Source organism: Seriola dumerili, unplaced genomic scaffold (assembly GCF_002260705.1).
Source record: "Seriola dumerili isolate Sdu_G_001 unplaced genomic scaffold, Sdu_1.0 BDQW01000319.1, whole genome shotgun sequence".
Taxonomy (NCBI): domain Eukaryota; kingdom Metazoa; phylum Chordata; class Actinopteri; order Carangiformes; family Carangidae; genus Seriola; species Seriola dumerili.
The window spans coordinates 727,874-749,194 of record NW_019174574.1 but is presented as its reverse complement, the minus strand read 5'-3'; the positions used below and the strand labels follow the sequence as shown (position 1 = coordinate 749,194).

At 43.0% G+C, this 21,321-nt stretch overlaps 1 protein-coding gene across 1 annotated transcript; it reads right to left on the bottom strand.

Annotated features, from left to right (window-relative positions):
* Positions 1-14,058: 14,058 nt before the first annotated feature.
* Positions 14,059-18,063, bottom strand: ddx10 (DEAD-box helicase 10). Its single transcript, XM_022759018.1, has 2 exons — positions 16,643-18,063; positions 14,059-15,622 (listed from the first exon to the last, which is right to left on the bottom strand). Exons 1-2 carry the CDS (start codon positions 17,990-17,992, stop codon positions 14,438-14,440), a joined length of 2,535 nt encoding a protein of 844 aa, XP_022614739.1. The 5' UTR covers positions 17,993-18,063; the 3' UTR covers positions 14,059-14,437.
* Positions 18,064-21,321: the final 3,258 nt, after the last annotated feature.

Sequence of the window (21,321 nt, the reverse complement as noted above, 5' to 3'; positions counted from 1 at the left end):
GGTGGAGACCTCCATGTCATAGCCAGCGGTACCCTGACTGCTGTTAGGTACCAGGATGAAATCCTCAGAGCGATTGTCAGACCTTACGCTGGTGCAGTGGGTCCTGGGTTCCTCCTGGTGCAGGACAATGCCCAGCCTCATGTGGCCAGAGTGTGTAGGCAGTTCCTGGATGATGATGGCATTGATGCCATTGACTGGCCCTCACATTCCCCTGACGTTATGTATCGGTACATCCGAAGCTGCCAAGTACCACCACAGACTGTCCAGGATCCAGGTCTGGGAGGAGGTGTTCCTTTAATTTTTTTGAGCAGTATACGCACACACGTGTGTGTGTATATATATATATATATATATATATACATATAAAAAAGTCAAATCAAAAGCCTCAAACCCGGAAACTGTACGCAACGTTAATTTAATGTCACAAAGTGATGTCCCTTATATAATTGATTATAATTGAGTCCCAGAGTGCGTGGTCAAGCCCCATTGTACTTGTTCCCAAACCAGATAAGTCAATACGGTTTTGTAATGACTATAGAAAGCTCAATGATGTGTCACAGTTTGATGCTTACCCCATGCCACGAGTGGATAGCCTGATTGACTCCCTAGGTCATGCTCGTTTTATAACCACCCTTGATCTCACAAAAGGTTACTGGCAGGTGGCCCTTACCCCAGCCTCTAAGGAGAAAACAGCCTTCTCGACCCCTGATGGCCTCTTCCAGTACAGAATGCTCCCATTCGGGCTCCACGGGGCACCTGCCACGTTTCAACACCTGATGGACCGGGTCCTCAAGCCACACAAAAGGTACGCAGCAGCATATTTGGATGATGTGGTCATACAGAGTCCAGACTGGGACAGCCACTTACCCAGGGTGCAAAGTGTACTTGACTCTCTCCGAGAAGCAGGACTAACGGCAAACCCCAAAAAATGTAGACTGGCCTTCGGCAAGACCAACTACCTGGGATATACCATAGGTAGGGGCCTAGTAAAGCCCCAGGAAGAAAAACTGCAGGCCATCCAGGACTGGCCACAGCCACTCACAAAGAAGCAGGTGAGATCATTTTTGGGCCTGGCTGGCTATTACAGACGATTTATTGCTGGTTTTGCCACCCTAGCTGCACCCCTGACGGAGCTGACGACCAAGCGACATTCACAGATGGTGAAGTGGAACCCAGAAGCCGAGGAGGCTATCAACAACCTGAAATGGGCCCTGTGCTCCGGACCAATCCTTGTGGACCCAGACTTTGACAAGGACTTCATTGTCCAGGCGGATGCCTCAGAGGTGGGGCTGGGTGCTGTACTGTCCCAGACACATGAAGGTGCGGAACATCCCATACTCTAACTCAGCAGGAAGTTGCTTCCACGGGAGGTGAGCTACTCTACAGTAGAAAAGGAGTGCCTGGCTGTGACATGGGCCCTGGAAATGCTGCGCTTCTACCTCCTGGGGCGCCATTTCACAGTGGTGACGGACCATGCCCCTTTACAGTGGATGGCCAGGAATAAGGAGACCAACAGTAGAGTGACGAGGTGGTTTTTGAGCTTGCAATCATTTAATTTTTCTGTCGTTCACAGGGCTGGCAAGCACCATGGTAATGCTGATGCCCTCTCCCGGCGTGACGCCTTTCATCCTTCCCACCCCGCCGAGGAGTCGGGGTTGGGGGGGGGGGTTTGTTGATGTCACGAGAGGGTGTGTCCTGGGGGGTAAATACATTCCTCTCCGATGGCTGCAGTATACCCCCATAACAAGTCGAGGAATGCTCTGTCCCCCCCTGGTGGCAGGGAAGAGACTACAGGAGCAGAAATGACCCACTTAGCACAGCTGAGAGGGATTGAGGCTGATTCACTGCTGGAACACAGCCTATAAAAAGCCCAGAGAGACACAGAGGGAGGGAAGTGTTTGGAGGACACGGACTGCAGACCAGTGGGTAATGTGTTCAAGGAAATATTCGATGGATGGTGAACTAATTTTGAGAGACATTTAAGTTGATTTGTTACTGGTTTTGATGTGACAAAAAGTCCTGTTTTTGTTGATAACTTTGTGAAAACCTCAGTAAAAGATTTGATTTGTTGTGAAACGCTTTGTGTTGTGGTCTTCTTGATGCCCATGCCAGACATTCTGTGAGTCAAACCTCCCACGACATCACAATATATAAATATATAAAACAGTTAGTCCAACCAGGTAATTTCATTGGATGAGCGACATTCCATGAGTGCTGATAGAGGATAACAGCACTGGGACTTTCAACTACATGTATATCTCTGCTTTACAGGTGTTTTATTAACCATTAATTAACACTACATTAACAATCGTTATCTTAGATTGTAAAGACGAAGACGAAAATATTTCCAGAATTAACATTTGAATTATTTGAATTGAATATTGGCATGGCTGTGATTGTCTTGAGAGAAAGAGAGAGAGAGAGAGACAGACAGACGGACAGACAGACATGTATATGACTGTTTTAACATCTAACCCCTTCAAAAGACTGCTGTGGCCTTGGCTAAGGGTCTGACTGCTGTACCTTCAGGACTGTCTTGCGGTGCTCTGCCATCACAGCGAGTCTTTCCAGCAGTCCACGGAGACACTCCTGAGTAGCATGAGAAACTAGAGCAACCACCTCTGGACCAACATCAGTTACTCCCAGTGCCTGCCCTAACACAGGACACAAAACATCTGGCAGTAACACTGAGAGGTCTAGTGCTATTTGTTCAAGAACCTGAACACAGCTATGACATGCAAGCTTTAGTGATGATCACATCTTCAAGTGCTTAAAAATGTATATACATTTCACCTGGATTATGTGAATTGAATGAATGAATGTGAATATTTTATTTAATCCCTTGAAGAATAAAAATGGCGGAGCATCGTTCCGGTGCGCTCTGGCAGCACTACACCTATGTTAATACCATAACGAGAGTCAAATACAAAAACACATTATAGCTAAACTTGTCTGGGCATTCCCATATATTCAAGTTAAAAATGGTAAAAAGACTCAATACTTTATTAAATAAGATTTTAAAAAATATGAAAAATATGGCCACACATGGTTTTCTAAAGAAAAACAGCTGAAATTGTGGCTGTTAAACTCCTCTGTCTAGTATGAAAGGTTAATTAAAGCTTTATAGTCAGAATGTTAAAAGACGTGTTGAGCTCCGCCTCAGTTTGGCTCCTGTACCTGTGTGAAGGATTCTGCTGAGTACTGTGTTAGGTGAGAGGAAGGGCTGATCCTGGCACGACTGCACCACAGAGCCAACCATGGTGGTCAAGATCTGTGCATTCTCCTCCCTCAGGTTCACTCCAGCCATGAAGGCTACGTCATTAATGTCATCGTCTTCTCTGGGAAGGAAACACACACACAAACACACACAAACACACTATATACATATACAACTGTTAAACTTGAAAGCCCTCACACTTAAATTTGAGTGTAAAGAAGTGAACGTTATGTGTTACTTGTAAGATCCTGAACAGTCCTTGAATGCAGATTTTGTAGAATGAGGTGGATCCTGAGTGAAAGGCGGCCTCATCAAAAAAGTTCCTTTAAAAAGAGAAACGAGTTATATAGAGAGAACACCTCCAGAGACTAAACCTGGTAAAAACACCTGTATCTGGATAATGATGTCTGCTCACAGGGCCTTTGTAACTATACCTAGTGATGGAAAACGTGTTCAGATCCTTTAAGCAAGTAAACATACCAATGCAGCAATGTAAAAATACTCCATTACAAGTAAAAGTCCTGTCTGAAAATCCTACTGAAGTAAAAGTACTAAAATGTCATAGTATAAAAGTATTGGTTTGATCCCTCTGACTGATAATATTTTTATATACTGTATAACATTATTAGATTAAAGGTGGAGTACACGACTGTTAATATTTGGACTCAACAGCAAAACAAATACACCACTTCAGGGCTCCTTCAGAAGATCCGCCCCCCAAATTCATGGCTGTTGCCAAGGCAACGACACAGTGATGGAATCCAGAGCGTCTTATACAGCGTGGCGGTGGATACTTTCTCTCATAGCTGAAGCAAAACAAACCTTATAATATAAAACATCATCAAAACAAATGACAAACACAATCACCGCACCTTAAACACAAACTGTAAACTAGCTAGAGTTAGTTATTTAGACAACTACAGTGACAGAGGAGAGGACTGCAGTTTTGTAGCTAAGCTAACACGGAAGGTTAAAATGACCTAGCATAGCATTTCAAATTATGCATCCAACCTAATAAATCCACTTTGCTAGCAAACTTGTCTTTTCAGTTCTTAATGGCTATAAAACCCTTCACATGTTGTACAGACAAATAACATGATACAGAGAAAACAAAGACAATAGACTGTGGCTACTTTGCTGCTGCTAAGCTAACATGGAGAGAGGAGGAGACAGTTTCCCAGAGCCAGCACACTTGCTGCAGACAGAGATACTCACAACTCTCCTGCTACAACAACACATCTTGGCAAACTATAAATTCAACCAAACGTCCATGAACAATAATTTGATGGTACCGGACACACAGATGTTACACCAGTACCTACATGCTAACTAAACAATCGCTATTAGTTATGACAAACATCAGCAAATGCTACAACACAATGTTGACCTATTGACTCTCTGAAACATAGCAAAGCTAATGTAACCCACAGAGCAGAAACAAAGAAACCTCCACATTCCTCTTCATAATAGTCAGACTGGCCATTGGGACCACAGAGACAGATCCCTGTCAGTCACTGTGCAAGCCCTCTCTGTGTGCCTGTCATTTGGGGTGCATCACTACTTCCATTCTTTAACCAAGTGTATTCATCCTCCTTGATCCAGATCAGTCGGACTTTAAGAGCAATCACTCCACTGAAACATCTCTGTTGTCTGTGACAGAAGCTCTAAGAGCAGCACCTTCTCTTTGCAATATAATCCACTTCCTTGGGTCCAATTATCCACGCACATAGCTTCTTATATCACTGCTATGCAGACGACACCCAACAATACCTGTCATTCCCTCCAGACGACCCCATGGGCTCTGCGCCGATCACAGCTTGTTTTTCTGACATATCCACATGGATGAAGAAACGCCACATTCAACTAACCCTCTCTAAGACTGAACTCTTAGACTAGGAGATAAGTATAACGCTCTCCTTGCATGTGCAGCTCAACTCTTCAAGGGATTTTTTCACGCCTGTTACCTGTGAAGTGTTTTCCTGACTGGATCACTGTGTGCTTGGGGTTGGGTCTGTTGCTCTTAGATAAGTAATTTCTGGACTGGGTTAATGCAGTCAACCCAGGTCTCAGAATCACTCCTCGAGGTTGTTGAATAACCTGCATTTTAAGAGAAATCATTAAGCCTTATATTCAAGTGTTATAGAGTTGACACCCAGCTCTTCAATTCTACTGACAACATTGATGAATACATTTCAGGAGACTAGACATCTCAAAATTCGAGGCAATTAAATAAGAACAACAGCTGACTTTTTATTACTGTGCAACATTACCATTAATTTAAAGCGGCGTCTGTGTCCACTTCATGACTCAAAGTCCAACATTCACTGTGTTTTAGCTCCGTTTTTGGTCTCTATCAACTCCTGAGGGAAATATGTCTGCCTGTTGTTTATTGAGCAGTTAGTGTGCAGTGGGTTTTTAGAGGCTGCTGCCGTGACGTGATGAGAATGTAGAGAGTGAACCAAAGAGAGAAGCTGCAGCCGAACAGATAAACATTGAACTGAAAGAAAGCTGAGGGGAGATGCAGATACAGCTACTAACTACTACCAGAGAACCCTTTCAGTTTTTCACAGTGTCATTTGATTCAGTGTTAACATAAAGATATTGATTATAGCCACTGTAAAGTGCATGTAAACACAGTTTCTGTCCCTAAACATCACTGACTGCTCACCTCATTAGACAACACTTCTTTACCTGCTGGCTGCTCTGGAGGGTTTGTCCTGTATCACTGATGGACGGCTTCATGCTGGAAGTATTGGGGTTGCGGGCGGAGGTTGAAGCCTGTTGAATAAATAACTGAGGGTCTGCAGTAAGACGACGGACTGCAGGAATACTTTTCTAGAACCAATAAGGGAGAGACGAGAGGAGAGAAGATCATCAACTAAATTAAAATTTCATAGGGACATTTTTATATGAACTACTTGGAGTTAAAATAGAGCTCTGGTCAAAGATGTGATGAAAGCATTCAACACATACTGTAGCATACAATGACCAAACAGTAAAAGTCTTCAGTCTGGAGTTTGGTTCATTTTTGAATCAGTCTGAGATATTTCAGAGACTTCCTGCAGAAAACCAACATGTTAGATCTCTGGTCACCTTGAGGAAAGGCACCAAGCACGGCTGTGGAGTGGACTTCAGCTCATGATACAGCTGCTCTGTAAACTCCTCTGCCTCTAGCTTCCCTTCCTGCAGGTAAAACAGTACAAATATCTTAGGAAGTACTACTCAACATGTTTTTATGTTACCTGGAATTGATGTTCAAAACAAAATATTATGAGATGGTAAAGTCAGAAATGAAAATAAACATTATGTAGCTACAAATGGGCAGTCAAACGTTTTAGTTATCCAGTCTCTTCTAGGGTAAGTCCTGTAGATCTGATACATGTAGTCCTGGGTCTCCTCTAGTTCAAGAGACAAGCAGAGTAAAGAATTTCTAATCCAGGTCAAAACAATGAGAAAACTAAAAGGATTTAGATTGATAGTTTCATTCTTTATTGTCATTGCATAAAAAAACACAACAAAGTCATCTTGGCAGCATATTTGCTTTCCACTGACATCCTTCCATGTATTTTAGATAGTAAATGATTTCATTGGTTGACTTCTCTACTATGTGAAACTAGCTCCTGTGATGATGAACAAGGGAAACATACCAGCAGACTCCTGACCAGCCCCCTGACGTTGTTAGCCATGTTGGCAGACCTGGAGTCACTGGAGGCCAGCTTGATCAGAGTCACCAGGAAGTTTTTGCACTTCTTCACACTTTCCAGAGTCTCCTGCTGGTGAGATGTCAGTTAACATTCAGTTTCCATACTGTAGCAAGGGAAACATGTAGGATCAAAGTAGGTCCTCAGAAACAACTTGCACATCTAAGTACCTCAACCCAAGAAGTCTACAATCTGTGGGACGTCACTGGTTTGAACAGCAAGACATACACCACAACTAACTGTACACATCTTAAATATTTCCTCTTCATTTACAACATGACATTACTTCCGGTGTTTTTAAATGAAAACCCAACATTAAAATTAAAACCAGTAGCCGTTTTTTAATGTGATGCTGATTGGTGTGATGATACCTGCAGAGGGGGATGACAGGTTTATTGGTCAGTTGGCCAGGTGAACAGTTTCACACCTACATGTGTTTTCTCAATGAAGAGAAATCCAAACAGAGGATCAGAGCTGGACTGGTTAGGCTCACCTGACTGAACGTGGTTGGAGGCTCCTTTCTCGTTTCTGTGACAGCCGCCTGCATGCGAAGCTGGCTCCCCCGTTCAGAAACAGCACTCAGGGTCTGGACTACAGCTGGTTTGGGAGCTACACTAATAACCTGAACAACAGAACATAAGCTGTCAAAACTACAAACAGAAGCAGATAAAACTTACCAAGGCTGAGATGAGAGGTGGACTGGTTAGGGTACACTGTTGAATGATATAAACATGACTTGCTCAATTTGTGTCCAGCAAGAGGACCATGTGATGATGAAGCTAGTAACTGAAAGTAATCACTCATTCAGCATTTCTTTCATCATGAGCCATGATCCTGGAGGTTAATGTCCATGTTCAAAGACAGATCAGCAGCTGCTACAAGAAACTGAAGCCCTGGTCATTTACACAGCGCCATGAACCATACCTGTGGCAGAGCAGGTATTTCCGTCATTGTAACGTGGCTTTGTCAATGAACACAAAACTCACCAATACTCTTAACTGAAGTCATTGTTTCTCCTCTGTAGTTGTGATCTCTGTAGTCTGATAGCAGTCACTCCTCTCTTCTCACAGACACTGTGTCTGTTTCATTAGTCTCAAAACTCATGCACATAAAAACCACGCATGTTCACATGACATAAGCACAGCCAACAGTACTTAGTAAATCTAATACAACATTCCTGCAGTAAAACCTTTCATGTGTGACTGTGACTCTTCTGACAAGCTGTGATGTTTACCCCACCAACATTTAGAGCTGAAATGATGTTTCTTAAAGGCTTCTAAAAACATAAGTATTCAATAAACAACAATATTAGATCATTTTTCATTTACAAATATCTTCAATATCATTCACTTCACACAAGTTTTGTTATTTCTGGACAAGAACCCAGTAGTTCGAACCACAGAAACTGTCAAGCCAAGTGTCAGCTACGTCTATCTACGTCATCTATCTGTCGTCATTGGTGAGGTGTCGTCATCATTAATGACAGGTGTTAATAACATCTAGTTATGGAGCTTCCCAGTACTGTGTGGATCAGGTCTTTTTTTTTATTTTACAGCAGGTTCTCCATCATTATTCAGTCATTATTATCATTATTAATGACAGGTGAAGTGTCATCATTATTAATGACAGGTGAAGAGATTGATTTGCAGTAACAGTTGTACCTTCACAACAGCTGTCTGGACGGGCGCTGGCTGCAGACTGGTAGGGGCTGCCATCGTGATCACTGTCACCTTCTCATTACTTTTACTTCCAGCTGCTGTAGACACCTGGGGCCAGTTGCACAAAACACCTGAAGTTAAGATTTTCCTTAAAGTTTGAGTTAAGGTTTCCTTAAAATAAAAACTGTTGCACATAACACCCTTAAGTCTTCTCCTTAAGGTTTCATTAAAACCTTAAGGAGTATTTAAGGTTTTCTCCTTATCTTAGTCTTCTACTACTTATACTAAGGAATCAATTAAAGTCACTTAAACCGTTGCACAAAAGACCTTAGTGACCCAAGAAAGGAAAAAATAAATGTACTTCTGACTCTGTCAACATGGTACATGGTGATAAATGAAGGAAAAACATCCCACAAAGAGTGTTCCAGACTATTAAAGATTAGGAATTGATCTAATATGATAAATTTGACTGGCTACACTCTACTGTCTACTTTCCACAGCTGCGCTCCTTCAGCTTCTTTGTCATTAATGATTGCTCGACAGTTTTATCCTGGAGGACCTTTGCAGTTAGTTTTAAGTGAGGAATTTCATGTCTACAGAACAGCAGTGCCACATCATTCACAGAGTTTCTGCCTGAAGTGTAGTTCCTGTCGAAACAAGAGGAGGAAAACCCACTACATGAGTCTCTCCTGATTGATGAAATCCTAAAAAGATATCAAACACCCCTGAGGGATTTTGTCCTCAACATAGAATATTGGCTCTCACAGAAACCAAACCCCTAAACATTGCACCCAAATCCAGAGCAAGATCTGGACTGAATTTTTGATGATGGGGACTGGGAATCGCTATGTGAGAAGGCACTTACCTTCTCATTTAACAATATTAAACAGCAGTTTAATATTATCTACAGAACTTACTTCACACCAGAAAGACTCCATAGGATAAATCAATCAATCTCAGAGCTCTGCCCAAGATGTAAAATAGAGATAGGTAACCTTATTCACATGTTCTGGAAATGTAATAAATGTAAACATTACTGGGGCTTGATATTGGAGATTCTTAAAGAGATTACTGGGTTTGAGATCCCTGGTTTACCTATACTAGCCTTACCAGGCGACATATCTGACATCCCTCTCACCAAAGGAAACAAGGTGTGGTTTATTGGCAACAAATGCATCGCTTTGTCATGGAATAGTAAAGACCCTCCCCCTGTCTTTATGTGGTTTAAAGAAATTTCCTATACAAGGCATCAGAAAAAATAATGTTTAACCTCAAAAGAGAAGAGAACCACATCTCTATGATAAATGCTGGGCTGATTTTAGTAGCTAGTAGCTACATGGGTAATATTTCACAATCTGCTGTGGGCTGACATCAAGATATACTTGACACAGGTACATCGGCATCAGTATATGTATGTATATGTTGAATTTTTGTACCAATGTATGGAATTTGTGATAACATCACTAAATGCTCCCCCCCTTTTTTTATCTTTTATCTTTATTTAAATTTTTTTTCACTCCTCTGGTACCTGTATTTCTGTACCTTTGTAATGGCTCCTGTCTGGTTGGAGTGACTGGCCGAAGGGATTACTTTAACATGTACATTTTTTCTCATACATTTATTTCATTATTATTATTATTTTCAATTATTTGTTTTATGTTATTTCTCTCTTTCAATATCTTTGATGTTTTACCCCTTGAAAAATTCAATAAATAAATTGTTCCATATAAAAAAAAAATAAAAACAAAAATGTCAAACTTAAGCAGAAAACTTGGTGTCTTGTGCAACCGGCTCCTGAACTCCAGACATCTCTCACACTCTCTCTCTCACACACACACACACACACACACACACACACACACACACACACACACACACACACCTTATGGGTCAGAATTCTGGGTGCTTGACCACTGGCAACTCTTGGTCCCTGCTGAGCTTGTGCCAAAGCTTGCTGGGATACGAGCATCAACTGTCCACTGTCACTGCGGATCAACATCATACCTGCAACAGTTAGGACCTAAATCACTTACTGCTCTAATGAACTGATGATTTGTCAAAGAGGATTCTAGGTAAAGTTCATGTATGTTCATTGTGGACCAACCATAGCTCAGACCTGTTGTCAATGACTCAGAGCTCCATATAAACAGTAATACATACACTGGATTTAATATAAAGAGAACTAAATCAAGATGTGACAGTGGCTGAGTCTGTAGCTATGACTTAGATGAATACAGTCATCAACAGTCAGGACTCGTCAGTCACTCTTGACTCACCTGCTAGACAGAGGCCTGCTGGAGCTCACCTGGGGGTATGTGGATATTGGCTGGGAGTTGAGAGGCAGTGGTCTGTGGCAGGCGAGGGGCTACGGCAACTGGCTGTGGAGCTGCTGTCCTGGGTACAGTTATCACCACCGTCCTCCCTGGGGTCGTGGCCTGGTTCATGGGGGCCACCTGGCTCAGAGCAGGTTTTGTTACCTGTAGTTGTCTGTTAGCATTGATTCTTCCTGGGGTGGCTACCTTTGCTACCATGACAGAGGGAGAGGACGTCTGAGGCCCTGGAACTGATGTAGGCTGCTGGCTCCGACCAGTGGGGAGGACTTTAGGTGGGGCAGGGGCAGAGTCAGTCTTTGAGACAGCTGCAGCAGTGGGTGGGTGCTGCACCGCAGAGATGACTCCACATTTGTCTGGGTACTGACCTGTTTTGACTTGAGCAGAGTCTCCATCCCCCACTGCCCCACAGGATTCCAGGTTTTGGGCTTCAGTGACCAAGTTATTTTTGGCCATAATTTCTGAAGAGAAGAACAATGTGATTTTACACACAAACAAAAATAAAGAGTTTTTTTCTATCTGCTGTGACCTCATGGTGTGGTGGATTCATACAAACTGAAGAAACACAATTTCCAAACAGGTGGGGTTAAGTCAACAACAGACTTTTCTCTCTTTAGTTTCATACATGAAGTCTATGTTGTTGTTTCCTCAACATGAACAGACTGGTTCACTGAGCAGCGGTCAGTGTTTGTGCTGTGGACCAGGAGCCGATACAGAGCCAGTAGCCTGCCGTAAGCTGAGCGACTCGTCTCACCGCCGCAGTCTGAACACAGTGGGTTGGTTCCGGTGGACTACTACCGTCAGGGCTACACTTGAGACAAAGTCACCTGTATCGGTCAGAGCCACGAGGAGAACAAGCGACGTGTTGCGCTCACCTGTTGGAGGTGTTTGAGTGGCAGCGTGAGAGCAGCTGTTTCCTCTTCCTCCGTGATTAGCGACAGCTGTGGAAACACTGATTGACGGATGATTTCAGTCCAGTGTTTGTGTGTTGAATGTATGTTTGACTGTGAGCTGAAGGATTAATAGAGTTCACTTTGACTCGTACGGTTAAAACTAGCGGTAGTTTCTCACCACAAGATGGCGCTGTTTCACCGCCTAGAAGAGCATTTAGTAGAGTTTTTTGTTGACTTGTATTTTCATGAGTCAGATTTTAAATGTAAAAGGCTTCACATGTTCAACAATCAAAACTTTTTGTTTGACACGAGAGGTTAATTTAATGTGATGATTTCTGTATGATTTGACATGTGTTGTCCATGTTGTCACATTCTCATTTATCTTATCAACATATTCTTCTTGTGCTTCTTTCACTCACACCAGCAGCCCGACTCCTTTCACTACACTACACCACATCATGACATGTTAACACAATACAAGCTGTTCTGTCTGAAAACGTGTAAATATCCATGAGATTATAAGAAATAATCATGACAGAATATAATCAACAGATCTGAGTTTTAATGAATGAATGAGTTGCTGCTGCTCACTGTTACCATCACTTCTGTTGATGGACCTTTGAGCCACCTGCTGGATACAGCGTGTCGTACTAGGTGTATTGGGAGAGGCAGTGGTTCTCATGGTGATAATCAAAATCTGTCTAAGATTTTTTGTCACAATGTCTGTCTGCACTTCAAGATTATTTCAAGTAGAGATTTGGGGAACTGTACACTGTTATTATTTTCTAATAACAGTAAAAATTAGTTTTTTACAAGATGCTCCATCCAAGGTTGTAGAAATGTAAAATCATCAAGTCAAATGACCAAGAACCAGAGTCCTTTACAGAGTGTGTAGTTAGTTTTCTGATGCATGTTTTTTCATGAACAGTTGTTTCATAAGCTTGAGGATTAGAACAGATAAATCATATCAGTTTTTTTATTGCGACTCCTTGAGCATGGAAATTTCAACCTTTATCTCAGGAAACAACCATCACTGCAGCAGGAGACTGAGCTGAAGCACGATCGTTTTTCTAGATATTCTAGTTTTATAATGGTGATGTAAGAGCCATATTAATAATTGGTAAATTTAGTAACTTAATAGCAAAAATGTTGAAATGCTCATTTAGTTATGTTGCTAGTTACGTCATAGCCAGTAGCTCTCAGTTGAAGTTCATTTGCCTGTGGAGCAAGACAGTTTTTTGACTGCTGTGTCAAGCACGAAGAGTGATTGTTGTAACTTTATTTTTGTTCTGAATAAACATTTTAAATTGTGTTGCTGCTTCTGAAGATTCATTTTGCATCACACTTATTGTCCATACAGACTGAAACAGTAGTGGTTATCTACATCAATGATAGAAGATTGCTGCTACAGGTGAGAATCACTAATGATGCCTATAATACTACCTATTAATATTGTTTTATATATATTTTATTATATATTTGCAATATATTATAATGTGGTGTTTGTGTTGACGGAACATCACTGGTTTTCTTCCAGTTTTTTTATAACCTGCTGACATGAGCCCCTGCAGTGACCTGACCTCTTTGAGGAGTGAAGGATGGTGAGACATGTTCACTTTAAACTCTACAGGCTGCTCATAAAACAAATGGGGTGATGACACAAATAGTACTGTTAACTATGTTTGCAGAGATTTTATCTGTTATATTTTTTCTCAGATTTAGTCACAAGAATAAATTCATGCATACTTTATACAAACAGTACAGGTTGTGCACAAACCAACTGATCCTCTGGAGATTGATCTAACTGGTGGATTCACAGAAAATATTTAGTGATTCAGAGAGTGAGAGTTCTTCTCCTCTGTAAAGGCCTCAGTGTGCTTCAGACAATGTGTTTGTTGGATCATAACGGTGTGTGAAGAACAGAGTGGAGACTGCATCTGAACTCTACACAACAATGTGACCACCAGGCCCACGTTGAGCTGTGATTGGTCAGGTGACAGTGAGCACCTATTTTTTCATTCTTGACACAGCTACCCATAACTCCCCGTGAACAGGTGAGTGCAGCACTGTGACAGCATGTTAGATGAATCAGTTCATTAGAAGCAGACGGAGACCTTCACTCATGACAGTGGCTGACAAAATCAAACCATTGAACTGAGAACTGAAATGACAACTCAATTTCCAAAAGAAGTATTTAATACATGTCATTAGTTAGAGGAGTGATGATGATGATGATGATGATGATGATGATGATGATGATGATGATGATGATGATGATGATGATGATGATGATGAGGAGAAACAGGAAGCTCTTGACAATGGATGAGGAGTCATACAGAAGAAATCTTACACAATTATCATCAAAACCTCTGAGCTACAAATTCACTGAGGTCAACTGCAGTTACATTAAATGGGCAGCTCCTCAGTCTGTGTTAGTGAGTGACAGAGTCTGATCACCGTCACATATTCACACATTTAACTCAGCAATGACATCAAAGTGAAATCATCTGCTTGGCCAAAGTTAATAAAGATTAACAGGTCAAGGGTTTGTCATTCCAGCCCTTGTCTGTGGAGGGCAGCATCATCCGTCACCGTGAACTCATCAGTTAAACAAAGTTCTGACTTGTCCCTGTTGTCTCTACCTCCGTCCTCCCAGCAGATGTAAGACTAAATCCTCATCTTCAGCCAGAGAGAGACCTGTGTCCAGAGCTGAGTGCTCATCATCCTGCTGTCTCACGTTCTTCCTCCTCACTGCTGTGAGCTCCTCATCTTCCTCATCACTGCTTTCACTGCTGTGCTCCCGTTTAGTGGACCTTATCTGATACTGCCCCCCCCCAACCCCCTCCTCGTGGGCCTGTTTGTCGGGGTCCGGCAGGGTGCTGGGGTCAAACTCATCATCGCTGTGATTGGCCAGGTACGCCACCACCTCGTCCTCGTCGTCAGACTGCTGCCTGTGCTGCTTGCTGGCCTCCCTCCTGGCTGCCTTTTCCTTCAGCCTCTTCTCTGTGTGTTTGGCTTTCACTTTGCGCCTGTACTCATCCTTGTCAAACTCCTGGTCTTCCTTTTTCAGTCTCTCCCTGGCCTTCTCCACATTGATACCTGAACCCTCCTCCTCTTCCTCCTCTTCACCAGTCACTGCCCGTTGAACTGGTGGCCACAGCTGCATAGCGTCTCCCTCTTCATTAAAAGTCACTTTGGTGTTGACTTGGAAGTTCCTCTTAAGCACCTTTTTGGCATCTTTGAACTTTGTCTCTTTTTCCATTTTCTTCTTGGGGCCATTTAAAGGTTCCTCCAGACTCTCCTGGTCCTCTGTAAGACTGAAGACGTCCTTTCTTTTGACCATCAACAGATCCAAATCTCTTAGATCATCATCATCATCATTGTCATCTGAACCTAGAAGTAGTGCCCTGGACTGATCCACATATTGTTCATCACCACTTTCCTCATCATCATCATCATCCAAGTCTTCAGACTCAGAGTTTTGATCTTCCACATGAGGGATGTTTCCTCTCAGCTGGGCCTTAAAGCTCCTCAGCTCCTCTTCTTCTTCAGGCTGCTCCACCTCTCTCTGCCCACCTCTCTCACCTCTCTGTGCCTGAACTTTATTTAAGAAGCGCACCCTTGGAGCCACAGCGAGGCCAAGAGAAATGGCGTACTCCTGAAGCCGGAGTTTAAAGACGTCAAACACCTCTTTGTTCTTCATCAGGTAAATGGAGCGCAGGTAGGAAACAAAACACCTCTGGGCCCTCTCCTTCTGCTCCTTCTCCTGGGCCAGGAAGGCCTCCAGCTTCTGCTGGACGCTCTGCAGTTTGTCTGGGTTCACCTGGAATTCATAACACAATGAAATTAGTCAGTACACATGTTGTCTGCTGCTCTGATGTTGTTGTTTGTATTACTTATGGTAAAGGCACCTGAAGATTATATGACCACTAGTGTCACTACAGAACAATATTTTGATGTTGTTTGAATCTTGTGCTCTTATTATTTCCTCCACAGGTTCCTCTGAGACAACTTTATTTTCTCTTTTGGACCAAACTCCACTTTGGGAACTGAGAGGACTGGGAGTCTCATTTCAGTGTAATCTCAACTTTGAACAAACATTTTCTTCCATCTGTTGCAGGCAAAAGCTGAAAGAGCACTGGGAACAACATCTATATTTAAAATTGATTAACGGGTTCATTGACCTCTGGACTAAACTTGCAACTACTTTCTACTGAAGAAATAGTCCCTGTACAAACTGTTGATGATGAGGCAGAAATCTCAGAGACAAATCTCAACACCTGGACAAATCAAGCCAACCTCTCAGCATCAATCAGTAACACAGGAGAAGAGAGACCTTGTTTGTTGTTGCTTTGTTTCTTTTCATATTTTGTTGTTTCTTTGGAAATTTGAGTCGACTGGCTCTTTAAATACATTGACATCAATCCTGAGAACAGATGACAGCTGCAACAACAAGGTAAGGACCGGAATATCTTCACTATGAAACATATTCCTGTGAATTCTCACACTAAGAAAACTCTACAAGTATAATCCACCAGTTCTGTATGACACCGACCCTGAAGCTGTCAGGTACAAAACCACTCTGCTTTTTTTTATCAACGTTTGTCTTGGACATGGTGAGTAACCTACTTTATCCCCACAAGTGCTTTGACAATATACAGCATCACAACAATCAGATAATGGCTGAGAACACTTTAATGTCCTGGTTTTTGAGAAATCCAATACAACATCACCACAAACTACAGCCTAGAAAGTGACCACAGAGTAGAGTGGCACTGCACTGGGTCACATCACATCATACACTGTGAGAACAGTGTGATGTAGAGTATGAACAGGGTCTCACCTGGATCTTATTGATGGGAACCTTCTTCTCCTGCAGCTGGCCGACCATGCCCTTCTCCTCTGATGGAAGCAGCAGCAGCAGGGCTTCTCCACCCTCCTTGTACCTGGCAGTGCGGCCCACCCTGTGGATGTAGGTGTCTGCATCCTCCGGACAGTCGAACTGCAGCACCCAGTTGACAGCGGGGAAGTCCAGGCCTCTGGCGGCGATGTCAGTGGCGAAGAGCACAGCATTCTGCTTTCTGAGGAAGTCGTTGTAGACCTCCACCCTCTTCATCTGCTGCTGCTTGCCATGCAAAGCCAAGATGGGCATGCCAGGTCTGAGGCGGCAGCAGGCCCGGAAAAGGTACTGTACCTCCTTACAGCATGCAAAGAAGACAATGACCTTCTTCTTCAGGTGGCTCCTGATGAAGGAGTAGAGCATGTTGACCTTCTGGTGAAGCTCACACACCACATAGCTCTGCTCCAGGGTGGCTGGCGTGCTGAACTTGGCCTTCTCGTGAACCCACACGTACGCTGGGTCTTTGAGGCTGAGCCGAGCTAGGTCTTTGACGGACTTGGTCTGCGTGGCGGAGAACAGCAGCGTCTGCCGGGAATTCGGGAGATTCTCCAAGATGGCGTTGAGTGTATCGGCGAAGCCCATGTCCAGGATGCGGTCCGCCTCGTCCAGGACTAGCATGTGGAGATCGGAGGCGTGGAAGGTGGCCGTCTCGTCCATGTGCTGGAGCAACCGGCCAGGGGTGCAGATGACGATGTTGGTGCGATGGATCCTCTCCGACTCACTCTTCAGCTCTTTCCCACCTATGATGAGCCCCGCGGAGAACTCGTGGTTCTTGCCCACCTTGCGCAGGACTTCGAAGGTCTGGTAGGCAAGTTCTCTGGTAGGGGAAATGATGAGTGCACCAAGGCCATCCATGGAGCTCCACTGCTGCCGGTAAAGACACTCCAGCACCGGGATGAGGAAGGCTAACGTCTTCCCGGAGCCAGTCTTAGCCGCGCCGAGGACATCTTTCCCTTGCAAAGCGAAGCCAACGGTCTGTCTCTGGATCTCTGTGGGCTGCCGATACTGAGCCTCCTGCAGCCCCAGCAGGGTCTTCTTTGAAATGGGGAAGTCTGAGAACTTGACGGCCTCTTTTGTGTTGATGTGAGGGTACCTGCTAACCAGCCTCTGGATGTACTCCCTCTCGACCTGCCACTCCGGCTTCTTCTTCTGCGCTTTCTCTCGCTTCACTCGCGCCTGCGTCTTCTTGTATTTTTTCTTCCATTTCTCGAAGTTCTTCACTGGGTCGTCTCCGTCTTTCATCTTCGCGGGTTTAGGTTTCTTCCCGAATGAGTCTGAGCGTTTGGTCTCCATGATTTAAACCAAGCAAATCAACACACACGAGTTTAGACCATACAGCGTGGAGAAGACAGCTTTCTGTCGCGTTCAGCACGACGTCATGACACGTCATCAAGCGACGTCTGTATTCTTCTTCTTTGTGGATTACAACCAGACGAATCACTATCGCCACCTGTTGTAGTGTTATGAATCTCAGTTCCTTATCCTGCAGACATGTGAAGATGAACATATGTCCCACAATTCTATATGAAGGGTATTTTAAGATTCATGTGTTTAATCCTGTTTTTGCTCCTTAAGTGTCTCTCATTAACACACACGCACACACATGTTCCACAGTCTCTGTTCGACTGCACGTCTCCAGAGGTGGACAAAGTTCACAGCTCCATTACTGGAGTCAGAGTATAGATCCTCCTGGTCAAATATTACTCCAATACAAGTGGAAGTTGTTCAGTTAAACATTTACTTGAGTTAAAGTACTGGAATACTTGGGAGAATTGGGAGCATTGGGAGAAGCGTGCAGTGCTCCCTATCCCCCCACTTTCCAATCTCACCCCAAGTACCCATTTTCTGCCTGGTGGAAAAGAAAGGAAAACAAGACCTTATTTGTTTATTTCCTATATTTTTTCATATAGTTGCTCTCTCCCTCTCAATAAATCAAAAATATGAGTCATATATCTAAATCAATAGAAATACCAAAAAGCTTTCAGTTGTTCTCTGTAGTAGTGTATGCTATTCATGTTAAATGTCATTTTGATGTCAGAATGTTCTAAAGACTTGTGGCTTGTGAACAATGGATCCAAAGCTTATTTCAGTCACTATGGAGCGAAAGAATCTGTCATAATCTGTGATGTCGTTCACTTCTCCCATTGGAATGAATAAACTCAGACCTGGGGGGTTTAAAGATGGCGCTGTGAACGGTCTTGATCTCGAGTGCAGCTTTCAAATCGGACATTTACACGTGGATGCGGCTTTTGTACGACCGACAATATACTGTGGCAAGCTCACGTGGAAGAAGGTAAACTGAGACAGATTTCTGCTTTGTACAACTCCTGTGTCCCTTACACCGCACGACTACAGGAGGTGCTATTTATTAACATCAGAGTCAACCACTCTATACATGAATACTGGCCAGAGGTAATTAAACACACCAGGGAACTCAGTCATGGTGGCTACACTGATAATTAAAGTTAACATCAAACTTAACACTATGCAAAGCCATATAACCTGGAAACTCACATAACACAATTAAACATGCACACAACATCACTAAACATGGCTTTCATTGCAAACATTAACAGTCCCATGAGCCTTTGCGCTAACCAGCTCAAACTGTTCCAATCAGAGTGAACACTCCCCCCTCTGATCGCTACAATACTTTTTCGGATGTAATATTGACTCGTCTCCGTTATTCAACTGTTTTACTTAACTTTCAAGATAATTTTAGCAAGTTATGTCGAGCTCCTGTGGAAAGAGAAAAAACACTGCGAGGAAGGTTGAGATAGAGGTTGTCGTCTGTGCTTCTAATGCACTTATTGATAACTGCCACGACTATGCCACCCGTGACGACACCCCAAAATTTTCTGTGATGAATGAAGAGGATTTTCCTTCTCTGCCCTTCACTCCAGAGAAACCTCCTGTCAAGAAAGGTAAAAGTGAAATGCTGATCTTGTCACTACGCTGTCAGAGTTGATCAATGCCAGATCAGATGAGCTGAAAACTTTGTGCTCCAAAATAACACTGTCCAAATCACGAGTCTGAGGGGATAAATGGAAACTGTCTGCAGACAAATGACAGAAGTGAAGTGAAAAGTTTCCCAACTCGAACTTGCTCTTGATGGGAAAAAAACACAATTATGCTGGATTCGAGCATCACCGAGATGGACAGGTATTCGATGCGATGGAACCTGAAACTACACGGCGTAGCCGGGCGAGTGGAAGACAAAAATGTTCGCCACGAAGTGATCCGCATCTGCCAGGTGCTGCTGCCGTCCGATGCTGAACGTCTCCCGGATGTTATCGATACTGTGCACCGCGTCGGCCTGAAGAAACCGAATGGTACTAGAGGCATCATCCTGCAGTTCTCCTCTCGCATGTACAGAGCAACAGTGTGGGCTGCAGCAAAGAATTCCTCCTACGAGACAACGGTTTGCGCTTCTGGGAAGATCTCTGCAAAGCCGACAGAGAAACCACAATTAAGTTATGGCCGCTTGTGGACAAAGCACGAAAGGTTGGGAAAACTGCCTACTTAGTAGGTGGTCGAGCCTTCATTGAGAAGGAGATTCCTCTTCCAGTCTGAGTTAAGGAGCATGACAACTTGTCAGCAAGAAGTTAGGACACCTGCACCATAAGTTACTTTTGACATTTATTTCATTAATTTAATTTTTTTTTTAAGAGTTTGTTGGTTATACATGAGCCGTTTTTGCGCTGTGTACTTTAATACGAAGCTGTTCTCGCTTCATTCCACCATATAGTTTTCAGAGCCTAAGCTGTGTGGCTGACGTTTCTAAGTTCTTCTTTCTGATACAACTTTGTCGTTATCTATTGTTTCTCTCAACGCCAGGGGTTTAAGAGATCATTTGAAGCGCACAGCTTTATTTTTATTTGCAAAACAATGTAAAACATATTTTTGCTTTTTTCAGGAGACGCATACCGTTAATGATGATGTGAATTTTTGGAGGGCTCTGGGGAAATGAGGCCTATTTCTCACATGCGTCGCAACGGTCTGCTGGGGTTTGCACACTTAAAAATAATTTCACAGGGGCTTTACTGCATACAGAGTGCGATAACAATGGTCACTATATCTGTCAGGTTTTTCACATTCACAAAACCAACTTCATTATAACAAACATTTATGGATACAACACAGTGATTGATAACAATAATTTGATTCATGATGTGGAAAATAGAATTATCTATTGGCTGACCAGATTCCATAATGCTTATTTACCTATAGGTGGTGATTTCAATATTACTTTGGACAACACAATAGATATGTGGCCACCATGTTTTCAAACTAATGCCAATGCAAATTTAAAAATGCTTATGCAGAGATTGATGACTGGAGAGACAAATATCCTTATGACAGAGTTTTTACATGGTGCAATAAATCAAGGTCTAGACAATCTAGAATAGATTTTTGGTTAATCTCGAACAATCTTAAAGATAGTACAAATGTTAAAATTCTTTCTACCCCTTTAACTGATCATAAGGCCATTCAAGTTCACATTTCTTTACTCCCCTCTTGTAATTGTCCACAGAACTCCTACTGGAAACTTAATAGTTCTGTTTTATGTCATGAAGCAGTTAAACTCAGGGTTAAAGAGCTAATACAAGTTTTCTGGAATG